Source organism: Eucyclogobius newberryi, unplaced genomic scaffold (genome assembly GCF_026437365.1).
Source record: "Eucyclogobius newberryi isolate DKJ021-1_F unplaced genomic scaffold, fEucNew1.0.hap1 SCAF_186, whole genome shotgun sequence".
NCBI classification, from domain to species: Eukaryota; Metazoa; Chordata; class Actinopteri; order Gobiiformes; family Gobiidae; genus Eucyclogobius; species Eucyclogobius newberryi.
This window is the reverse complement of record NW_027315819.1, coordinates 44,829-69,381: the sequence shown is the minus strand read 5'-3', so window position 1 is coordinate 69,381 and position 24,553 is coordinate 44,829. Positions and strand designations below refer to the sequence as shown.

General features: G+C 39.3%; 2 protein-coding genes and 1 long non-coding RNA gene across 3 annotated transcripts in view; all 3 read left to right on the top strand.

The window, feature by feature from the left end:
• LOC140365152 (uncharacterized) overlaps positions 1–24,553 on the top strand; it is a 48,576-nt gene that overhangs the window by 11,837 nt on the left and 12,186 nt on the right. The gene's annotated exons all lie outside the window — the stretch shown is intronic.
• On the top strand, positions 1,812–8,195 carry LOC140365147 (echinoidin-like). The gene is made up of 6 exons (XM_072451401.1): positions 1,812–1,851; positions 5,055–5,159; positions 5,976–6,026; positions 6,092–6,267; positions 7,009–7,139; positions 7,818–8,195. The coding sequence occupies exons 1-6, from the start codon at positions 1,812–1,814 to the stop codon at positions 8,011–8,013; spliced, it is 699 nt and encodes a 232-aa protein (XP_072307502.1). The 3' UTR covers positions 8,014–8,195.
• Positions 11,973–13,975, top strand: LOC140365142 (type-2 ice-structuring protein-like). Its single transcript, XM_072451396.1, has 5 exons — positions 11,973–12,030; positions 12,523–12,696; positions 12,872–13,044; positions 13,118–13,230; positions 13,600–13,975. Exons 1-5 carry the CDS (start codon positions 11,973–11,975, stop codon positions 13,787–13,789), a joined length of 708 nt encoding a protein of 235 aa, XP_072307497.1. The 3' UTR covers positions 13,790–13,975.

The following is a 24,553-nucleotide window of genomic DNA, read 5'->3' as shown; positions in this document are numbered from 1 at the left end:
ACAGACCACCGACCTCTGACCACGACCACCGACCACAGACCACCGACCACAGACCACCGACCACTGACCACAGACCACTGACCACGACCACCGACCACTGACCACGACCACTGACCACCGACCACTGACCACCGACCACGGCCACAGACCACCGACCACGACCAATGACCACCGACCACTGACCACCGACCTCTGACCACGACCACCGACCTCTGACCACGACCACCGACCACGACCACCGACCACGACCACAGACCACCGACCTCTGACCACCTTTGCTTGTTCCTAAAATAAAAGAAGTGAAAAGCGTTGCTGTCTGTGTGAGTTTGTGTTCAGAACGTTGTGTGAGTCAAATGTCAGAAAAACAACGTACGACTATTTGACTGTTTTACAGCGAATACTGAGAAGAAGCCAATACATTACGACACGACAGTATCTTCACCCGTCTCTCAATAATGATTCATTTCACTCGCTTCACTGTAAGTAGGAAGTTTGTGGTCTTAGACATGTGCATAAAAGGAGAAAGACTTGTCTCTCCGTCACTGTCCAGTTCCATTATCTGAGTCACCGAGAAACGCAATGGTGATGTCTTTAAACCGATTCTGTTCACAAAAATAACAGTGTTTTAACAGTGTTTGTGTATTATATTTGAATCATATCGCTAATGCTGTAAATGCTTTGGTAATTATTATTCATTGAACATAATATTCTAATCTACAGCAGAGTTTAAAATGATGAAGTTGTTCAAAATGAAAAGCATCTGCAAATAAATCTAAAACAAATTAAATGATGGAAATTAGAAGGAGAAAAAAAAGTGCTTGTGCAGGAGTGCATTCTGGGAGGAGGCTGTGACTCTTATCGTGGCTTTTGTAACTTTACATCATGTTAACTCACTTTTGCTTTCTAATTGTAAAAAATAAATAAGTCTATTATAATTCAGTTGGATTGTTTAGCGATTGTTGCTGAGAAAATATTCGGGTATTGGCGTTTTTTTTGTAAGACAACCCATAATGCAAAATAAATACATAAAAATAGATAAAAATAGACAAAATAGATCCTTCAATACAACAATAATCTAAATGTTGAATGCAGTGTATCTCCATTAAAATAAAGTCTGCACCTTATTTCCAAGTTGATGAAAGGCCATGATTAATTTGAGTAGAATAATAAGTGCAAAGGACAGTACCGTATTTTCCGGACTATAAGTCGCATCGGAATATAAGTCGCACCAGCCAAAAAATGCATAATAGAGAAGAAAAAAAACATGTAAGTCGCATTGGAGTATGAAATGCAGTTGCAAGTGTGAAAATAGGGGGCAAATAATAGCAAATAATATCACATATAAGTTGCTCCGGAGTAAAAGTATAATTATATAAGTATAAATATAAGTATAAGTTGCACCCCGGCCAAAACTATGAAAAAAGGTACGACTTATAGTCTTGAAAATACGGTATAAATGAAGTCAAATAATTGAACCCCTTTTTAAGTTCAACTGGTACAATGAGGCAACTGTCCAATCACCTTCAGGAGCAGACTCCAGTTACACTCAGATCAGAGGAATTAAAACTGTTTTTTTAAACCCTCTGCGAGAAACAGAAACGTTCTGATTTTAACATAAAAAAACAAAACAGGGCCCAACATTTCATTTAGTTTCCTGTTGTCGAGTACATGAGGCCAAAGGCAAAACCAAAGGTGCATTTTTCTTCTCTTCTATTTTCCATTGCACAAGAGGAAGTGCAGCCGTCTTTGCTACTTCTACTTTCTCCAAATACAAGAGAAAGAAAAGTAAAGGTGTAAATATGATTGTAAAAATGAAGACAGAAGATGAGACAAGCACGAGCCGACACGAAGGTGAGAGACTTTAGTGTTACACAAAGATTACAAACTGGATTTCGATACAGGAAAATAGATGCCATAACTATGATTTTTTTTTTAATGTTGAAGAATTAAGTATTGGTTCCATGTGATTTTATTCTCAAATAGACCTTTCAAAAATATTCATTTCAACGTTTCAACTTTGTACTATTTCTGTAATGTCTTCAGTGTAGACGATATTGTCTTCTCATAGCACTACATAAAGGGACTTCTCCAGTGTTGTTGGGAAATAATGCATTACTGGACATTTATGGATTCTGTTCTGGTCACAGAGGATTGTGAAAAAGAATGGGAAAAAAACACTTTGTTAAGTAGAAGTTAGAACAGCTCACGAAGCATGAAATCAGAACAGGAAGTCCGTGCCAAGATGCAGAAATGTTCTAACCTTTCACACCTTAGAACATATTTGGACCCCTAAACCAAGACTAAACCAGCACTAAACCAGGACTAAACCAGCACTAAACCAGGACTAAACCAGCACTAAACCAGGACTAAACCAGCACTAAACCAGCACTAAACCAGAACCAAACATGTCTTAAACCAGAACCAAACATGTCTTAAACCAGGACTAAACTAGCACTAAACCAAGACTAAACCAGCACTAAACCAGGACTAAACCAGCACTAAACCAGGACTAAACCAGAACCAAACATGTTTTAACCAGGACTAAACCAAGACTAAACCAGCACTAAACCAAGACTAAACCAGCACTAAACCAGGACTAAACCAGCACTAAACCAGGACTAAACCAGAACCAAACATGTTTTAACCAGGACTAAACCAAGACTAAACCAGCACTAAACCAGGACTAAACCAGAACCAAACATGTCTTAAACCAGGACTAAACCAAGACTAAACCAGCACTAAACCAGGACTAAACCAGCACTAAACCAGCACTAAACCAGAACCAAACATGTCTTAAACCAGGACTAAACCAGCACTAAACCAAGACTAAACCAGCACTAAACCAGGACTAAACCAGCACTAAACCAAGACTAAACCAGCACTAAACCAGGACTAAACCAGCACTAAACCAGGACTAAACCAGAACCAAACATGTTTTAACCAGGACTAAACCAAGACTAAACCAGCACTAAACCAGGACTAAACCAGCACTAAACCAGCATTAAACCAGAACCAAACATGTCTTGAACCAGAACCAAACATGTCTTAAACCAGGACTAAACCAAGACTAAACCAGCACTAAACCAGGACTAAACCAGCACTAAACCAGCACTAAACCAGAACCAAACATGTCTTAAACCAGGACTAAACCAAGACTAAACCAGCACTAAACCAGGACTAAACCAGCACTAAACCAGCATTAAACCAGAACCAAACATGTCTTAAACCAGGACTAAACATGGACTAAACCAGCATTAAACCAGAACCAAACATGACTTAAACCAGGACTAAACCAGCACTAAACCAAGACTAAACCAGCACTAAACCAGGACTAAACCAGCACTAAATCAGGACTAAACCAGCACTAAACAGGGACTTAACCAGGACTAAACCAGGAGTAAACCAGGACTAAACCAGGACTAAACCAGCACTAAACCAGGACTAAACCAGCACTAAACCAGGACTTAACCAGGAGTAAACCAGCACTAAACCAGCACTAAACCAGCACTAAATCAGCACTAAACCAGGACTTAACCAGGAGTAAACTAGCACTAAACCAGGAGTAAACCAGCACTAAACCAGGACTTAACCAGGAGTAAACCAGCACTAAACCAGGACTAAACCAGGAGTAAACCAGGACTAAACCAGCACTAAACCAAGACTAAACCAGCACTAAACCAGGACTAAACCAGCACTAAACCAGGACTAAACCAGAACCAAACATGTTTAACCAGGACTAAACCAAGACTAAACCAGCACTAAACCAGCACTAAACCAAGACTAAACCAGCACTAAACCAGGACTAAACCAGCACTAAACCAGGACTAAACCAGAACCAAACATGTTTTAACCAGGACTAAACCAAGACTAAACCAGCACTAAACCAGGACTAAACCAGCACTAAACCAACACTAAACCAGAACCAAACATGTCTTAAACCAGGACTAAACCAAGACTAAACCAGCACTAAACCAGGACTAAACCAGCACTAAACCAGAACCAAACATGTCTTAAACCAGGACTAAACATGGACTAAACCAGCACTAAACCAGAACCAAACATGTCTTGAACCAGGACCAAACCAGCACTAAACCAAGATTAAACCAGCACTAAACCAGGACTAAACCAGCACTAAACCAGGACTAAACCAGAACCAAACATGTTTTAACCAGGACTAAACCAAGACTAAACCAGCACTAAACCAGGACTAAACCAGCACTAAACCAGCACTAAACCAGAACCAAACATGTCTTAAACCAGGACTAAACCAAGACTAAACCAGCACTAAACCAGCACTAAACCAGAACCAAACATGTCTTAAACCAGGACTAAACATGGACTAAACCAGCACTAAACCAGAACCAAACATGTCTTAAACCAGGACTAAACATGGACTAAACCAGCACTAAACCAGAACCAAACATGTCTTAAACCAGGACTAAACCAGCACTAAACCAAGACTAAACCAGCACTAAACCAGGACTAAACCAGCACTAAACAGGGACTTAACCAGGACTAAACCAGGACTAAACCAGGAGTAAACCAGGACTAAACCAGGACTAAACCAGCACTAAACCAGGACTAAACCAGCACTAAACCAGGACTTAACCAGGAGTAAACCAGCACTAAACCAGGACTAAACCAGCACTAAACCAGCACTAAATCAGCACTAAACCAGGACTTAACCAGGAGTAAACCAGCACTAAACCAGGACTAAACCAGGAGTAAACCAGGACTAAACCAGCACTAAACCAGGAGTAAACCAGGACTAAACCAGCACTAAACCAGGAGTAAACCAGCACTAAACCAGGAGTAAACCAGGACTAAACCAGCACTAAACCAGGACTAAACCAGCACTAAACCAGGAGTAAACCAGCACTAAACCAGGGCAAAGCTGAAAAAGACATTCATCACAATCAGGGGTTGAATAGTACTTCCTGAATGTCCACAGCGCTCTTCACACTCATATTAAGGCGTTCTGTCCAACCGAATAAAGACTGGAAAAACGTTTATAAAATGAGTCATAGTTGAATGTCTAAATGTGGTTTGTGCAGGAGTGCATTCTGGGAGGAGGCTGAAGGTGACAGTTCTGAGAGTGGCTGTGGTTCTGGCTCTGGTTCTGATCGTCGCTTATGTCTTTGACGGAGTCGCACTCTTCTGTGAGTCATTTGTTTGTCATGTTGTTTTTGTTGACACCATTGTGCAAACAAATATGGCAGTAAAATACTTCATAATCTTGTCTTGAGGAGTTTGATTGGTTTAGATTTTTTTTTTATTTTTAGAAATTAATGTTGATTTTCTATGGATTTTCTGACTCTGATATTTTTGATTTAAGAAGAAAATCCTCTTGATGCATTTTACAAGTTACAAGTATTTATGATGACACTAATTTTACCGACAAATAAGAACTGAACCAAAATTATTATGGAAATTCTTTTTTAAAAAAAAACTTGACAAATTCAAAAGACTAATATAATATATATTTATTATATATATAATATATATAATATAATTGGGAAAAATATGCCAGAGTTGTAAATAGAACTACCTACGGATGTTTTATGTAAATAGTATGTTTTTTGTTTTGTTTTGAACTGTTTGTATTTAAAAAAAAAATCTGGAAAAAAGTAGAAAAATAAATATAATCAAGATGATTTTCCATGAGACAAGAAAAACTAAAACCACCATAAACTAAAATTGAAGTGTTTTTTTCTTCTGCAGTCAGAACAGAGGAGTAAATAGATCTATATTGCTGCCTATATCTTGTTTTTATAAATATAAGAGGATTAAAGCAGTTGTTGTGCATAAACTGAAACACAGTATATCTGACTATTCCCATTTCAAAGTGAATAATACACGAGCATTTATACAGCACATTTAAACACCTTTTGTAGACTCACATATAGAGTTGGAAAAACATTTTTGAAGACCATTTTGCCTCTAAAGAACGTGTTTTTGTTTCATTTCCCCTTCAGGGTCCATCGCCGAAAAGAACAAAGCACCACAACCGATTTCCGCCGGCCCGAGTAATTCAGCACTTCCTCCCTGCGCTGTGGCCTCGCTTCTGAACACGCTTTCGTTTCCATTTCAGTGACAGTTTTAAACCCGGCGGCCACGCGACTCACACTCGGCTGTGACGAGGACTGGCATCTCAGCGGGGAAAAGTGTTATCATTTTTCCAAATCTCAGACGTCCTGGAGCCTCAGCCGGACGATGTGTCAGGAGATGGTAGGTGACCTGGTGAAGGTGGAGACCAGAGAGGAGCAGGTACAAGCCCTTACCCTGTACTTCTACTTGAGTATTAGTATTTTGAAGTAAAGTACGATGTTTAGACCTGTCAGAATGTCTCAGCTCTAAATACTTATAGTTTAGATTTACGTGGAGTATCGATTGTTTGAATTTTCTGCCAGCGTCTGATATATTTTTTCTCATTTCAGGCTAAATTCACTGATATTATTCTATTAAAATGAATAAATGATGAATAAAACCAAGTCGTAACTGTAATATTCCTTGTAGAAGACATTTTTTGTTAATTGTAAAAGATAATATTTATCTGAAATGACTCATTCTTTGTGGCTTTTTCACTCGCATGTTTAGTTTTTCCCACATTTTTGAAGATTTTGTGTTTGTAACAAGTACCGTATTTTCCAGACTATAAGTCGCACCGGAGTATAAGTCGCACCAGCCAAAAAATGTATAATAGAGAAGAAAAAAACATATATAAGTCGCACTGGAGTATGAAATGCAGTTGCAAGTGTGAAAATAACAAATAATATCACATATAAGTCACTCCGGAGTATAAGTATATAAGTATAAGTATATAAGTAGAAATATAAGTATAAGTCGCACCCCGGCCAAAACTATGAACAAAGGTGCGACTTATAGTCCAGAAAATACGGTAACACAGAGCTGTGGGTGGAGTCTGGCTGATACAGGATTACACACACATTATCAGTAGTTAAGTAAAAAGCAATCAAATAAAACAAGCCTCATATTTTATTTTTTTAGAAATTTCTGTTTGAGAAAATGAAGGCGTTGAAAGGAAGGAAAAGTTCCGAGGAAATGTTCTGGGTCGGACTGACAGACTCCGAGACAGAAGGAGAGTGGATGTGGATGGACGGCTCTCAGCTGAACAAAAGGTCAGATTTACAATACGCATTATACATAAACACTACTTTGCAATGTATCAGTGTGTAACAACTGCTGTATTTTCCGTACTATAAGTGGCACCTTTTTTCATAGTTTTGGACTTATATTTATACCTATATACTTATACTTATAGTGACTTATATGTGATATTATTCGTTATTTTTCACACTTGCAACCGCATTTCATACTCCAGTGCAACTTATGTTTTTTTCCTTTTCTATTATGCATTTTTTTCCTGGTGCTACTTATACTCTGGAAAATACGGTACATGTGACAAAACCAAACACTTTTACTGTGGCAGAATTATGACCATCACGACTGTGTTTCTTTGCTTTTCGTTTTAATTTCTGTCCACGGAGCTTTTTTGTTGTTGTTTTTCAAATGACTGGAAAATGACAGTAGTTTCCCCGACTGCGCAGAGCTGTAGTTTGTTTGTTTGTTTGATTGTTTGCATGTTCACACACACATTTAAACCGCACCAGAGCAGAAGTGGACCCTGGTGCGATGACGCGACTGGACACGTTCAATCCATGTTGATGTTGTTTTTTTATACCTTTTACACAAGACAATTACGTCTCTCCTCACAGACTGCATGAGCTCGTACTCTAACGATCTTTAGAGCCAGAACGCTGTGATTTGTGTTAAATTCTTCTAATTTTCTGCTTTAGTTTGGCGTTTTGGTTCGTGCTAGGAACCGCGAATGAACCGGACAACTGGACCGAGTACCCGGCGGGAGAGGACTGTGGGCGGATGGGAGCGAGAGCAGGGGCCTCTGAGTTCCTGTGCTGGTTCGACGTTCCCTGCAGTATGACAAGCAGGTTCCTGTGCGAGGGAGAACCACGAAGATCTCCGGCCTGTCAATAGGAACTAAACCCTGACAGAAATATGTGTTTCTGTTGTTTTCTGCCTTGTAAAGAGTCTTTTTTCGTGTATCCATAACAACCTATAACACTTTTGTCCATTAACGTTCTCTTATATTTGCAGTGGCGAAAGGAAAGTACAATAAAAGTACTGTACATACTCAGGGGCGTAGCCAGGGTTTTATTTTACAGGGGGGCTCAAACTATAAACCACCTGTGCAATAATAATGTTTGAACCTTCAAAGCACAAACTGCCCTGTGAATCTATAAATTAAATCTATAAATTGCTGTGTCCGTGCTGCATTTTCGTTCTTGCGTTTGCCAATAATAATGGGCCTGTACGTTGGTGAAAGCACATTGTATAGTTTTTGACGGAGCATTGATTGTGTAATGTTTTTATTTCATGTTTAAAGGAGAACACCAGGCTTCTGCACAGTCAGCGCAGTCGTTACGTATGAAGCATGATGAATGAATTGACACAGCCAAATCGGTCTTTGTCTCGATGTCATTTTTAAGAGCGAATAAAAGACCTGTTTTTTCAAGCCAAAAGATTCCATAATAAACATATCAAATCTTTTTTCTTTGTAAAAACTTGTTGTACCTTTTGTCATCCAGTCGTTGAATCTCAGCTGAGAACTAGAGAGAGGTTTGCCACAGTTTCATTATCTTTCCTCTGTTTACCCTAATTCTAGAGATACATATTGTTTGTGTGCTCCATAGTGACTTTGTCAGTACTGCTTCAGGAATATTGCGTTAAATACATTGTTGTGACTAATTTTGCTCAATGTTTATGTTTTTTTGTAGCTTTAGATGACTTGTGGAATCTGAACTCTAGATGGCAGCAGAGATGCAACAGTCTGAGCTCAATACAAAGAACTTACTTTGCCCTTTGATCTGTCAAAATCATGACTTTTCCCTTTATTGACTTTGATGACACAATATAAACTCAATTTATTGATGTCATTCATATATAGAAAGAAAAATATACCTATTAATTTATTTTTATAGATTTACTTATTTACGTATGTATTCGCGCCAAGACTCAAAGTGGCCAAAATGCAAGGTGAATAGACTAGAACAAGAGCTTATTATGTGTATGTTGTAACTACGCTGTTGACTGAAGTTTGTAGGTATCTTTATTTTAATTTATTAAGGTTCACTTTATTTTATTTTGACTTGATTAAGTTTGAGAAAGTATCTGTACTTTCAAAAATGTTTTAAACCTGGACTACAAAGTAAGACTTAACATCCTCAACTTTGAGCAAAGAAAATATACCAAAAACTGCCAGAACATTTTTGACCTCGATTCAGTTGATTCTGTTCAACTGTTCTGTCTAATCAGTACATGTTTAAAAATCCAGATCACTACTTTTACACATACTTTTGTCATTTTAATAGTTCTCAAAAATATGTCTGAAATACTTCAATACTTCCATCCATCTTCTACCGCTTATCTGGGGCCGGGTCGCGGGGGCAGCAGTCTGAGCAGGGACTCCCAGACTTCCTCCTCCCCAGACACTTCCTCCAACTCCCCCTGGGGGATCCCGAGGCGTTCCCAGGCCACAGAGAGACATAGTCCCTCCAGCGTGTCTTGGGTCTTCCCCGGAGCCTCTTCCCGGTGGGACATGCCCGAAACACGGAACAGAACACCGGAACAGATGCGCGAGCCACCTCAGCTGGCTCCTCTCGACATGGTGGAGCAGTGGCTCTACTCGGAGCTCCTCCCATGTGACTGAGCTCCTCCCCCTATCTCTAAGTGAGCGCCCAGCCAGGGTGGCTGGGCGCTCACTCATGTGGAGAAAACTCATTTCGACCGCTTGTATCCGCGATCTTGTTCTTTCGGTCATTACCCAAAGCTCATGACCATAGGTGAGGGCAGGAACAGGTAGGGTTAGGGGAAATTGACCGGTGAATCGACTCAGCTCCTTCTTCACCACAACAGTCCGAGGCAGCGACCGCATCACTGCAGACGCTGCACCGATCCAACTGTCGATCTCACGTTCCATCCTTCCCTCACTGGTGAACAAGACCCCAAGATACTTGAACTCCTGCACTTGGGGCAAGGACTCCCCACCCACCTGAAGAGGGCAGGACACCTTTTTCTGATTGAGAACCATGACTCGGATTTGGAGGTGCTGATTCTCATCCCAGCTGCTTCACACTCGGCTGCAAACCGTCCCAGTGCATGTTGCAGGTCCGGGTTTGATGGAGCCATCAGGACAACATCATAGATCCTGTGGTCCCCAAACCAGACACCCTCTGACCCCTGACTGCGCCTAGAAATTCTGTCCATAAAAATTATGAACAGAACCGGTGACAAAGGGCAGCCCTGGCGGAGTCCAACATGCACTGGGAACAGGTCTGACTTACTGCCGACAATGCGAACACAGCTCCTGCTCCGGTCATACAGGGACCGGACAGCCCTGAGCAAAGGGCCCCGGACCCCGTACTCCCGGAGAACCCCTCAAAGGTCGAAAGCCTTCTCCAGATCCACAAAACACATGTGGACTGGTTGGGCAAACTGCCAAGAACCCTCGAGCACCCGATGAAGAGTATAGAGCTGGTCCAGTGTTCCACGACCAGGAGGAAAACCACTCTGCTCCTCCTGAATCTGAGATTTGACTATCGGTCATATTCTCCTCTCCGGTACCTGGAATAGACCTTACCGGGGAGGCTGAGGAGTGTGATCCCTCTGTAGTTGGAACACACCCTTCTTGAACAGAGGGACCACCACCCCTGTCTGCCAGTCCAGAGGCACTGTCCCCGACCGCCACGCGATGTTGCAGAGACGTGTCAGCCAAGACAGTCCTACATCCAGAGACTTTAGGTACTCAGGGCAGATCTCAACGACCGCAACGTGTAGTCACCAGAGCAGTAACGATTCGCCCTGCTGCGACCAGTTACGTGAGTTTTATGATAAGGTCGGTGATGATGGGAACAATCTTTCTGTGCAAACTTTTCCCAGCAAGTTTTCCCTCATGTTTTTGAGAATATACTGTGGGGTTGAAAGCTGCAACTGCTGCTAGTGTGGACCTAATGGAGAGCAACACATGGGGGAAGTCTGTCCCTTCAATGTGAATGTAAATCCTGGGTAAGGATTCAAAATTGAATATGAAGATGAAATCTGACACATAGTTTCAGCATTAAACTAATACAATAATCGCTGCCTGTGGTTGTATTTGGGCTGTGGAAATAATTTAGAAAAATGATTGCATAATATTGAAAAAGAGAACTGAACTAGTTCATTTTTTGGAGCTGTGAACTTAGTTCAAAATTTTGAATTATGAACTATGAACTGAACTAGTTCATGTAGAAAGTGAACTTTCCCAACACCTCTTTTGCTTTTCCCGGCCCAACTAGACGTCTGCAGCACCGCTCCGTTTGTTTTATGTTTTATGTTGTCTTGAGTTTGGAGTTTATCTGTTGCAGCTGCACAGCTCTGCACGGCTCTGCACGGCTCTGCACAGCTCTGCACAGCTCTGCACAGCTCTGCACAGCTCTGCACAGCCCTGCACAGCTCTGCACGGCTCTGCACGGCTCTGCACGGCTCTGCACAGCTTTGCACAGCTCTGCACAGCTCTGCACAGCCCTGCACAGCTCTGCACAGCTCTGCACAGCTCTGCTCTCTCACTTCTCTGCTGCCCTCAGGCCTCACAGGACTTTGAGGTGGAAGCTGGCACGCGTCAGTAAAAACGTTGTCCCCTCTGCCATTTCTGCTTTAAACAATTTATAATCACAAACATAAGCAGCATGAAGGTTTTCTTGTCTGTAATGTCTGAAACTATTTTCCCCTGGGGACAATGTCAGTCTTTCTGTCGGTCTAAATACCTACTTCCTCCTTTGAATAATACTGCCACCAAAGCTGATTTTGTTTTATTTTTTGCTTGTCCGCAACACCCGCCCCTTTTAGTTTACACATTCATCACCGGATGATAAGACAGAAGTCAGACAGAGACGGCAGAGATGGCAGAAGAAAATGTCTACGCTAATGTTGCTGCGCTAAGTACTGAGCAAAACGAAGGTGAGCAAACACTTTCCATAAACTATATAGTTAATGTTTTTGGTTGAGTTTGAGTTAGTTTTGGTTTGAGGCAGTAAATTGAACGTTATTAGATTTTGAAACCTCTCAAATTATGGGCAATATTACATTTTTATTATGATTGTATTAGTATGACAGGTCCTGATGCTTTGTTATTTGTTACTTTGCTTTGTATCTGTGGTAAATACTGATCATAGTTTTGTGAAGAAAAGTTTCAAACAAAAAGTTGAATGTCATTAACACAAAAAACAGCTTTACGGACCCAATCCCAAAAAAATGATGATACGGTTTAACATTTTTAATCTTTCCTCCAAAAACTATAAAATTCCTTTTATAATTACATTGATAACATGATTTAAAGTCAATAAATAGGTTAAAGTGTAGGTTAAAACCAGTCTCTGCTGCATGTGAGTCGATGTGATGTCTCCAAGAAGCATGAAACCCGTGCCGACTGTATGTTTCCCTTTTCCTCAGGTCTGAAGGATCTTCGTGTTCCACAGAAGAGGTCAAAGGTCACAGTGGAGAGAGTGGCTCTGGTGGTGCTCAGCGTGCTGCTTTTGGCTGCTTTGCCTGCTCTCGTTGGAGTCAGTGTTAGACGCTCGTGTGAAGATGAGTCCGGACCGATGGAAAAAACTACAACTGCACCAGGTAAAAACATTACCAGAAGAAGAAGGTGATCTGGTGCAAAATAAAGCAATAAAGTTAGTCCTAGTCTGAAAAATTAACAAGTTAAACATGTCAAAGGTTCCTGGTCCTCTTTTTGGCATCGCTTGACTGTGAGTTTTGCTGTTGCCGTGTGTAAATGTCTCACTGTTCTCCACAGTTGTCCAAACCTGTCTAAACCGCACAAAACTCTGTGGCGTGAACTGGATCCAAGAGGGATTCAGGTGCTATTATCTCTCCACAACTAGAACTCATGTATCCTGGAGCACCGGCCGAGCGACATGTCGGGACATGGGCGGAGATCTGGTGAAGATCGACAGCAGAGAGGAGCAGGTGCATCTGAATGTTTGAGATCATCTTTCAGCTTTTTTTACTTACTTAAATTGAGTGTAAACTGCGTCTTCAGGCGTTCCTGTTCCAGACACTGTCGGTGGAGGATGAGTGGTTCTGGATTGGACTGACAGACTCTAAAGCAGAAGGTGACTGGACATGGACGGACGGCTCTTCACTCAACCAAAAGTGAGAAATGGCTCATCACTATTGTCTTGGTCAATCAAGAAACGAGAATAGAGATATAGAGAATAGATATAGAGAATAGAGATGGACAGATGAACGGCATTTACACTCTTTAGGGTATAGAACACATATAAAGGTTTATCTTAACTCTTTAGTGAGATGAACTGCACTGCTGACCTGTGATTAGAGTTTTTAGTACTGTACATTTAAATTTGTAAACATTTATCTAAATTTGGCTCTATATTGGCCCAGAGCATCAGTTTCTCTGAACAATTGGTATCGACATTGGCCATTATAAAACACACACTGGTCCATCTCTAGTCGTGAGAATTAAGTCAATTAATGTTTTTTTTTTTAATTCCTCCTCTTTAGTTTAACGTTTTGGACTAAAGAACGAGATGACTGGAATGGATCTAATGATAAATATCCTGAAGGTGAAGATTGCGTCTTGATTCTTCCTGTAAAGGGAAAAACAGTAGAGAAATGTTGGGCAGATCTTTATTGTGGCCTAAGGTATAGGTTTGTATGTGAAAAGGAAGCGACCTGCAACACAACGGCTTAGCAGTTTGTATCAACAAAACCTCTATTTTACTGTAATAATGACTTGTATCACGTCTTGTCTTCAGTAAACTGAGCTTTTGTTAACATGGATTTATTTAGAATTAGGAATTTGTGAAACAAGATGTTGCTTTGTTTCAGATTTGTCAAAATTCTCTCAAATCACATGGAATAAATATGATGTTGATGATGATGTTTAATGTTCAGCTTTATTTGAGTCCAATGACATCAGTTTGAGACAGTATAAGTTGCCATTAGTTGTATAAGTTAATAAAGATATTTGAAAATGTGTTTGTTTGTTTGTTTGTTTGTTTGTTTGTTTGTTAAATGACTTGTTCATCTACAGTGTTCATCACAGGCCACTGAGATCAGTGATGTCACTGACGTGGACTGTGGAGCTGAGGAAGTTTTTATCTTTCTTTCTGTTTCACCAGAAAAATAAAAAATAAATAGAGGACCAGCTGCAGTTCATCTGATTTTCATTTGCTCCAGTCACATCTCTCAAAAGTCACTTTAATGTGTGCTGCTTTAACTCTAGTTGTAACATACTTTAGACTGGGTTTAAGGACACAAAATAAATAATTCACCAGATCGTAATCAATGCATAAAAAAATATTTATTAATACTGAAAGTATGTATAAGATCACATGGTTTATAGTATAAACTAAATTGTAAAAAAATATATATATATCATCAATTTCCTCCTCTTTGCCGGGGCCCAAACTCTTCCCCGGGGCCCAGACTCTTCCCCGGGGCCCACACTCTTCCCCGGGGCCCAGACTCTTCCCCGGGGCCCAGACTCCTCCCCGGGGCCCAGACTTGTCCAGTGCTTTAAAATGATTAAAAAGTATCTCAATTTCAATTTTTATATCGCCCAAGATCACAATAGTAGTTGACTCGGAGGGCGACAGTGAAAAACGGATTAAACAATTTTCAAATGGACTTGGTAATGTCCCAGCATCTCGGGTCCTTAGACAAATGTCCCAGGGTCCTCTGTCCTTAGACCCTCCGCCAGGAAAAAATACCAAACCTTCTTGGGAAAAAGTAGAAACCTGGAGAAGATCCACAGTGAAGGAGAGATCCCACTCCCTCAGACGGACACGAGACAGTGGACCCACTCAACAGGAGAACCAGTTCTTCCAGACAGATGAAGAACATGGAGTATCTTTTGTTCCACAAGAACCCCTCTCCTACCGCAACTCCTCTCATCTCTCCTCTCCTCCCCCAGCTCCCCTCATCTCTCCTCTCCCTGCTCCTCCCATCTCTCCTCTCCTCTTTTCTCCTCTCCCAGCTCCTCCCATCTCTCCTCTCCTCTTCTCTTCTCTCCCAGTTCCTCCCATCTCTCCTCTTCTCTTCTCCCCCAGCTCTTCTCATCTCTCTTCTCCTCCCCTTGCTCCTCTCATCTCTCTTCTCCTCTCCCAGCTCCTCTCATCTCTCCTCTCATCTCCTCTCCCAGCTCCTCCCATCTCTCCTTTCCTCTTTTATCCTCTCCCAGCTCCTCCCATCTCTCCTCTCCTCTTTTCTCCTCTCCCAGCTCCTCCCATCTCTCCTCTTCTCTCCCAGCTCCTCCCATCTCTCCTCTCCCAGCTCCTCCCATCTCTCCTCTCCCAGCTCCTCTCATCTCTCCTCTCCTCCCCCAGCTCCTCCAATCTCTCCTCTCCTCTTCTCTTCTCTCCCAGTTCCTCCCATCTCTCCTCTTCTCTTCTCCCCCAGCTCTTCTCATCTCTCTTCTCCTCCCCTTGCTCCTCTCATCTCTCTTCTCCTCTCCCAGCTCCTCTCATCTCTCCTCTCATCTCCTCTCCCAGCTCCTCCCATCTCTCCTTTCCTCTTTTATCCTCTCCCAGCTCCTCCCATCTCTCCTCTCCTCTTTTCTCCTCTCCCAGCTCCTCCCATCTCTCCTCTTCTCTCCCAGCTCCTCCCATCTCTCCTCTCCCAGCTCCTCCCATCTCTCCTCTCCCAGCTCCTCTCATCTCTCCTCTCCTCCCCCAGCTCCTCCAATCTCTCCTCTCCTCTTCTCTTCTCTCCCAGCTCCTCTCATCTCTCCTTTCCTCTCCTCCCCCAGCTCCTCTCATCTCTCCTCTCCTCCCCCAGCTCCCCTCATCTCTCCTCTCCCTGCTCCTCTCATCTCTCCTCTCCCAGCTCCTCCCATCTCTCCTCTCCTCTTTTCTCCTCTCCCAGCTCCTCCCATCTCTCCTCTCCTCTTCTCTTCTCTCCCAGTTCCTCCCATCTCTCCTCTTCTCTTCTCCCCCAGCTCTTCTCATCTCTCTTCTCCTCCCCTTGCTCCTCTCATCTCTCTTCTCCTCTCCCAGCTCCTCTCATCTCTCCTCTCATCTCCTCTCCCAGCTCCTCCCATCTCTCCTTTCCTCTTTTATCCTCTCCCAGCTCCTCCCATCTCTCCTCTCCTCTTTTCTCCTCTCCCAGCTCCTCCCATCTCTCCTCTTCTCTCCCAGCTCCTCCCATCTCTCCTCTCCCAGCTCCTCCCATCTCTCCTCTCCCAGCTCCTCTCATCTCTCCTCTCCTCCCCCAGCTCCTCCAATCTCTCCTCTCCTTTCCTCTCCTCCCCCAGCTCCTCTCATCTCTCCTCTCCTCCCCCAGCTCCTCCAATCTCTCCTCTCCTCTTCTCTTCTCTCCCAGCTCCTCTCATCTCTCCTTTCCTCTCCTCCCCCAGCTCCTCTCATCTCTCCTCTCCTCTTCTCTCCTCCCCCAGCTCCTCTCATCTATCTTCTCCTCCCCCAGCCCCAGGGAGTTTGAAATTCATTATTTCCTGTTTTTCCATAGAGTACTTTAAACTACTTTGTGTCCAAATTGTGCTCTACAAATAAAGTTACCCTACCTTCCCTAATGAAGAGTAACTGCCTTGGACACAGCTATTCTCCCCCTCTGGAGTTTGGGTTTATTTCCTTAAGCCTGGCATCTGAAAAAAACCCAACTCATTCTGACAGGAAGTTGAATCATGCAGCTACAGATGAACACACATATTTTAATATTGCTAAATCTTTCAAAGAAGTGAGTCATGTGTTATCTTTTATAACCATAAAGCTGAAGTTCTATTACTGTTCAGTTTGAGCTGAGAGGAGCCCAAATGGTAAACTGTATAGAGTGTACAAGTGAAGTATAGAATAGAGTATAGAGTAGTATACAGTGAAGAAGTGAAGTATAGAATAGAGTATAGAGTAGTATACAGTGGAGAAGTGAAGTATAGAATAGAGTATAGAGTAGTATACAGTGGAGAAGTGAAGTATAGAATAGAGTATAGAGTAGTATACAGTGAAGAAGTGAAGTATAGAATAGAGTATAGAGTAGTATACAGTGGAGAAGTGAAGTATAGAATAGAGTATAGAGCAGTATACAGTGGAGAAGTGAAGTATAGAATAGAGTATAGAGCAGTATACAGTGAAGAAGTGAAGTATAGAATAGAGTATAGAGTAGTATACAGTGGAGAAGTGAAGTATAGAATAGAGTATAGAGTAGTATACAGTGAAGAAGTGAAGTATAGAATAGAGTATAGAGTAGTATACAGTGAAGAAGTGAAGTATAGAATAGAGTATAGAGTAGTATACAGTGGAGAAGTGAAGTATAGAATAGAGTATAGAGTAGTATACAGTGGAGAAGTGAAGTATAGAATAGAGTATAGAGTAGTATACAGTGGAGAAGTGAAGTATAGAATAGAGTATAGAGTAGTATACAGTGGACAAGTGAAGTATAGAATAGAGTATAGAGCAGTATACAGTGAAGAAGTGAAGTATAGAATAGAGTATAGAGCAGTATACAGTGAAGAAGTGAAGTATAGAATAGAGTATAGAGTAGTATACAGTGGAGAAGTGAAGTATAGAATAGAGTATAGATTAGTTTACAGTGGAGAAGTGAAGTATAGAATAGAGTATAGAGTAGTATACAGTGGAGAAGTGAAGTATAGAATAGAGTATAGAGTAGTATACAGTGGACACGTGAAGTATAGAATAGAGTATAGATTAGTGTACAGTGGAGAAGTGAAGTATAGAATAGAGTATAGAGTAGTATACAGTGGAGAAGTGAAGTATAGAATAGAGTATAGAGTAGTATACAGTGAAGAAGTGAAGTATAGAATAGAGTATAGAGTAGTATACAGTGAAGAAGTGAAGTATAGAATAGAGTATAGAGTAGTATACAGTGGAGAAGAGAAATATAGAATAGAGTATAGAGTAGTATACAGTGGAGAAGTGAAGTATAGAATAGAGTATAGAGTAGTATACAGTGGACACGTGAATTATAGAATAGAGTATAGATTAGTGTACAGTGGAGAAGTGAAGTATAGAATAGAGTATAGAGTAGTATACAGTGGAGAAGTGAAGTATAGAATAGAGTATAGAGTAGTATACAGTGGAGAAGTGAAGTATAGAATACAGTATAGAGTAGTATACAGTGGAGAAGTGAAGTATAGAATAGAGTATAGAGTAGTATACAGTGAAGAAGTGACGTATAGAATAGAGTATAGAGTAGTATACAGTGGAGAAGTGAAGTATAGAATAGAGTATGGAGTAGTATACAGTGGAGAAGTGAAGTATAGAATAGAGTATAGAGTAGTATACAGTGAAGAAGTGAAGTATAGAATAGAGTATAGAGTAGTATACAGTGGAGAAGTGAAGTATAGAATAGAGTATAGAGTAGTATACAGTGGACAAGTGAAGTATAGAATAGAGTATAGAGTAGTATACAGTGGACAAGTGAAGTATAGAATAGAGTATAGAGCAGTATACAGTTAAGAAGTGAAGTATAGAATAGAGTATAGAGTAGTATACAGTGGAGAAGTGAAGTATAGAATAGAGTATAGAGTAGTATACAGTGGACAAGTGAAGTATAGAATAGAGTATAGAGTAGTATACAGTGGAGAAGTGAAGTATAGAATAGAGTATAGAGTAGTATACAGTGGACACGTGAATTATAGAATAGAGTATAGATTAGTGTACAGTGGAGAAGTGAAGTATAGAATAGAGTATAGATTAGTGTACAGTGGAGAAGTGAAGTATAGAATAGAGTATAGAGTAGTATACAGTGGAGAAGTGAAGTATAGAATAGAGTATAGAGTAGTATACAGTGGAGAAGTGAAGTATAGAATACAGTATAGAGTAGTATACAGTGGAGAAGTGAAGTATAGAATAGAGTATAGAGTAGTATACAGTGAAGAAGTGACGTATAGAATAGAGTATAGAGTAGTATACAGTGGAGAAGTGAAGTATAGAATAGAGTATAGAGTAGTATACAGTGAAGAAGTGAAGTATAGAATAGAGTATAGAGTAGTATACAGTGGAGAAGTGAAGTATAGAATAGAGTATAGAGTAGTATACAGTGGACAAGTGAAGTATAGAATAGAGTATAGAGTAGTATACAGTGGACAAGTGAAGTATAGAATAGAGTATAGAGCAGTATACAGTTAAGAAGTGAAGTATAGAATAGAGTATAGAGTAGTATACAGTGGAGAAGTGAAGTATAGAATAGAGTATAGAGTAGTATACAGTGGACAAGTGAAGTATAGAATAGAGTATAGAGCAGTATACAGTGAAGAAGTGAAGTATAGAATAGAGTATAGAGCAGTATACAGTGAAGAAGTGAAGTATAGAATAGAGTATAGAGCAGTATACAGTGGAGAAGTGAAGTATAGAATAGAGTATAGAGTGGTATACAATGAAGAAGTGAAGCATAGAATAGAGTATATAGTAGTATACAGTGGAGAAGTGAAGTATAGAATAGAGTATAGAGTGGTATACAATGAAGAAGTGAAGTATAGAATAGAGTATAGAGTAGTATACAGTGAAGAAGTGAAGTATAGAATAGAGTATAGAGTAGTATACAGTGAAGAAGTGAAGTATAGAATAGAGTATAGAGTAGTATACAGTGGAGAAGTGAAGTATAGAATAGAGTATAGAGTAGTATACAGTGGAGAAGTGAAGTATAGAATAGAGTATAGAGTAGTATACAGTGGAGAAGTGAAGTATAGAATAGAGTATAGAGTAGTATACAGTGGACAAGTGAAGTATAGAATAGAGTATAGAGCAGTATACAGTGAAGAAGTGAAGTATAGAATAGAGTATAGAGCAGTATACAGTGAAGAAGTGAAGTATAGAATAGAGTATAGAGTAGTATACAGTGGAGAAGTGAAGTATAGAATAGAGTATAGAGTAGTATACAGTGGACAAGTGAAGTATAGAATAGAGTATAGAGCAGTATACAGTGAAGAAGTGAAGTATAGAATAGAGTATAGAGCAGTATACAGTGAAGAAGTGAAGTATAGAATAGAGTATAGAGCAGTATACAGTGGAGAAGTGAAGTATAGAATAGAGTATAGAGTGGTATACAATGAAGAAGTGAAGTATAGAATAGAGTATAGAGTAGTATACAGTGAAGAAGTGAAGTATAGAATAGAGTATAGAGTAGTATACAGTGAAGAAGTGAAGTATAGAATAGAGTATAGAGTAGTATACAGTGAAGAAGTGAAGTATAGAATAGAGTATAGAGCAGTATACAGTGGAGAAGTGAAGTATAGAATAGAGTATAGAGTAGTATACAGTGGACAAGTGAAGTATAGAATAGAGTATAGAGTAGTATACAGTGAAGAAGTGAAGTATAGAATAGAGTATAGATTAGTGTACAGTGGAGAAGTGAAGTATAGAATAGAGTATAGATTAGTGTACAGTGGAGAAGTGAAGTATAGAATAGAGTATAGAGTAGTATACAGTGGAGAAGTGAAGTATAGAATAGAGTATAGAGTAGTATACAGTGGAGAAGTGAAGTATAGAATACAGTATAGAGTAGTATACAGTGGACAAGTGAAGTATAGAATAGAGTATAGAGCAGTATACAGTTAAGAAGTGAAGTATAGAATAGAGTATAGAGTAGTATACAGTGGAGAAGTGAAGTATAGAATAGAGTATAGAGTAGTATACAGTGAAGAAGTGACGTATAGAATAGAGTATAGAGTAGTATACAGTGGAGAAGTGAAGTATAGAATAGAGTATAGAGTAGTATACAGTGAAGAAGTGAAGTATAGAATAGAGTATAGAGTAGTATACAGTGGAGAAGTGAAGTATAGAATAGAGTATAGAGTAGTATACAGTGGACAAGTGAAGTATAGAATAGAGTATAGAGTAGTATACAGTGGACAAGTGAAGTATAGAATAGAGTATAGAGCAGTATACAGTTAAGAAGTGAAGTATAGAATAGAGTATAGAGTAGTATACAGTGGAGAAGTGAAGTATAGAATAGAGTATAGAGTAGTATACAGTGGACAAGTGAAGTATAGAATAGAGTATAGAGCAGTATACAGTGAAGAAGTGAAGTATAGAATAGAGTATAGAGCAGTATACAGTGAAGAAGTGAAGTATAGAATAGAGTATAGAGCAGTATACAGTGGAGAAGTGAAGTATAGAATAGAGTATAGAGTGGTATACAATGAAGAAGTGAAGCATAGAATAGAGTATATAGTAGTATACAGTGGAGAAGTGAAGTATAGAATAGAGTATAGAGTGGTATACAATGAAGAAGTGAAGTATAGAATAGAGTATAGAGTAGTATACAGTGAAGAAGTGAAGTATAGAATAGAGTATAGAGTAGTATACAGTGAAGAAGTGAAGTATAGAATAGAGTATAGAGTAGTATACAGTGAAGAAGTGAAGTATAGAATAGAGTATAGAGTAGTATACAGTGGAGAAGTGAAGTATAGAATAGAGTATAGAGTAGTATATAGTGGAGAAGTGAAGTATAGAATAGAGTATAGAGTAGTATACAGTGGAGAAGTGAAGTATAGAATAGAGTATAGAGTAGTATACAGTGGACAAGTGAAGTATAGAATAGAGTATAGAGCAGTATACAGTGAAGAAGTGAAGTATAGAATAGAGTATAGAGCAGTATACAGTGAAGAAGTGAAGTATAGAATAGAGTATAGAGTAGTATACAGTGGAGAAGTGAAGTATAGAATAGAGTATAGAGTAGTATACAGTGGACAAGTGAAGTATAGAATAGAGTATAGAGCAGTATACAGTGAAGAAGTGAAGTATAGAATAGAGTATAGAGCAGTATACAGTGGAGAAGTGAAGTATAGAATAGAGTATAGAGTGGTATACAATGAAGAAGTGAAGTATAGAATAGAGTATAGAGTAGTATACAGTGGACAAGTGAAGTATAGAATAGAGTATAGAGTAGTATACAGTGAAGAAGTGAAGTATAGAATAGAGTATAGAGTAGTATACAGTGGACAAGTGAAGTATAGAATAGAGTATAGAGTAGTATACAGTGGACAAGTGAAGTATAGAATAGAGTATAGAGCAGTATACAGTTAAGAAGTGAAGTATAGAATAGAGTATAGAGTAGTATACAGTGGAGAAGTGAAGTATAGAATAGAGTATAGAGCAGTATACAGTGGACACGTGAAGTATAGAATAGAGTATAGAGCAGTATACAGTTAAGAAGTGAAGTATAGAATAGAGTATAGAGTAGTATACAGTGAAGATGTGACGTATAGAATAGAGTATAGAGTAGTATACAGTGGAGAAGTGAAGTATAGAATAGAGTATAGAGTAGTATACAGTGGACAAGTGAAGTATAGAATAGAGTATAGAGCAGTATACAGTGAAGAAGTGAAGTATAGAATAGAGTATAGAGCAGTATACAGTGAAGAAGTGAAGTATAGAATAGAGTATAGAGTAGTATACAGTGGAGAAGTGAAGTATAGAATAGAGTATAGATTAGTTTACAGTGGAGAAGTGAAGTATAGAATAGAGTATAGAGCAGTATACAGTTAAGAAGTGAAGTATAGAATAGAGTATAGAGTAGTATACAGTGAAGAAGTGAAGTATAGAATAGAGTATAGAGTAGTATACAGTGGAGAAGTGAAGTATAGAATAGAGTATAGAGTAGTATACAGTGGACAAGTGAAGTATAGAATAGAGTATAGAGTAGTATACAGTGGACAAGTGAAGTATAGAATAGAGTATAGAGCAGTATACAGTTAAGAAGTGAAGTATAGAATAGAGTATAGAGTAGTATACAGTGGAGAAGTGAAGTATAGAATAGAGTATAGAGTAGTATACAGTGGACAAGTGAAGTATAGAATAGAGTATAGAGTAGTATACAGTGGAGAAGTGAAGTATAGAATAGAGTATAGAGTAGTATACAGTGGACACGTGAATTATAGAATAGAGTATAGATTAGTGTACAGTGGAGAAGTGAAGTATAGAATAGAGTATAGATTAGTGTACAGTGGAGAAGTGAAGTATAGAATAGAGTATAGAGTAGTATACAGTGGAGAAGTGAAGTATAGAATAGAGTATAGAGTAGTATACAGTGGAGAAGTGAAGTATAGAATACAGTATAGAGTAGTATACAGTGGAGAAGTGAAGTATAGAATAGAGTATAGAGTAGTATACAGTGAAGAAGTGACGTATAGAATAGAGTATAGAGTAGTATACAGTGGAGAAGTGAAGTATAGAATAGAGTATAGAGTAGTATACAGTGAAGAAGTGAAGTATAGAATAGAGTATAGAGTAGTATACAGTGGAGAAGTGAAGTATAGAATAGAGTATAGAGTAGTATACAGTGGACAAGTGAAGTATAGAATAGAGTATAGAGTAGTATACAGTGGACAAGTGAAGTATAGAATAGAGTATAGAGCAGTATACAGTTAAGAAGTGAAGTATAGAATAGAGTATAGAGTAGTATACAGTGGAGAAGTGAAGTATAGAATAGAGTATAGAGTAGTATACAGTGGACAAGTGAAGTATAGAATAGAGTATAGAGCAGTATACAGTGAAGAAGTGAAGTATAGAATAGAGTATAGAGCAGTATACAGTGAAGAAGTGAAGTATAGAATAGAGTATAGAGCAGTATACAGTGGAGAAGTGAAGTATAGAATAGAGTATAGAGTGGTATACAATGAAGAAGTGAAGCATAGAATAGAGTATATAGTAGTATACAGTGGAGAAGTGAAGTATAGAATAGAGTATAGAGTGGTATACAATGAAGAAGTGAAGTATAGAATAGAGTATAGAGTAGTATACAGTGAAGAAGTGAAGCATAGAATAGAGTATAGAGTAGTATACAGTGAAGAAGTGAAGTATAGAATAGAGTATAGAGTAGTATACAGTGAAGAAGTGAAGTATAGAATAGAGTATAGAGTAGTATACAGTGGAGAAGTGAAGTATAGAATAGAGTATAGAGTAGTATACAGTGGAGAAGTGAAGTATAGAATAGAGTATAGAGTAGTATACAGTGGAGAAGTGAAGTATAGAATAGAGTATAGAGTAGTATACAGTGGACAAGTGAAGTATAGAATAGAGTATAGAGCAGTATACAGTGAAGAAGTGAAGTATAGAATAGAGTATAGAGCAGTATACAGTGAAGAAGTGAAGTATAGAATAGAGTATAGAGTAGTATACAGTGGAGAAGTGAAGTATAGAATAGAGTATAGAGTAGTATACAGTGGACAAGTGAAGTATAGAATAGAGTATAGAGCAGTATACAGTGAAGAAGTGAAGTATAGAATAGAGTATAGAGCAGTATACAGTGAAGAAGTGAAGTATAGAATAGAGTATAGAGTAGTATACAGTGGAGAAGTGAAGTATAGAATAGAGTATAGAGTGGTATACAATGAAGAAGTGAAGTATAGAATAGAGTATAGAGTAGTATACAGTGAAGAAGTGAAGTATAGAATAGAGTATAGAGTAGTATACAGTGAAGAAGTGAAGTATAGAATAGAGTATAGAGTAGTATACAGTGAAGAAGTGAAGTATAGAATAGA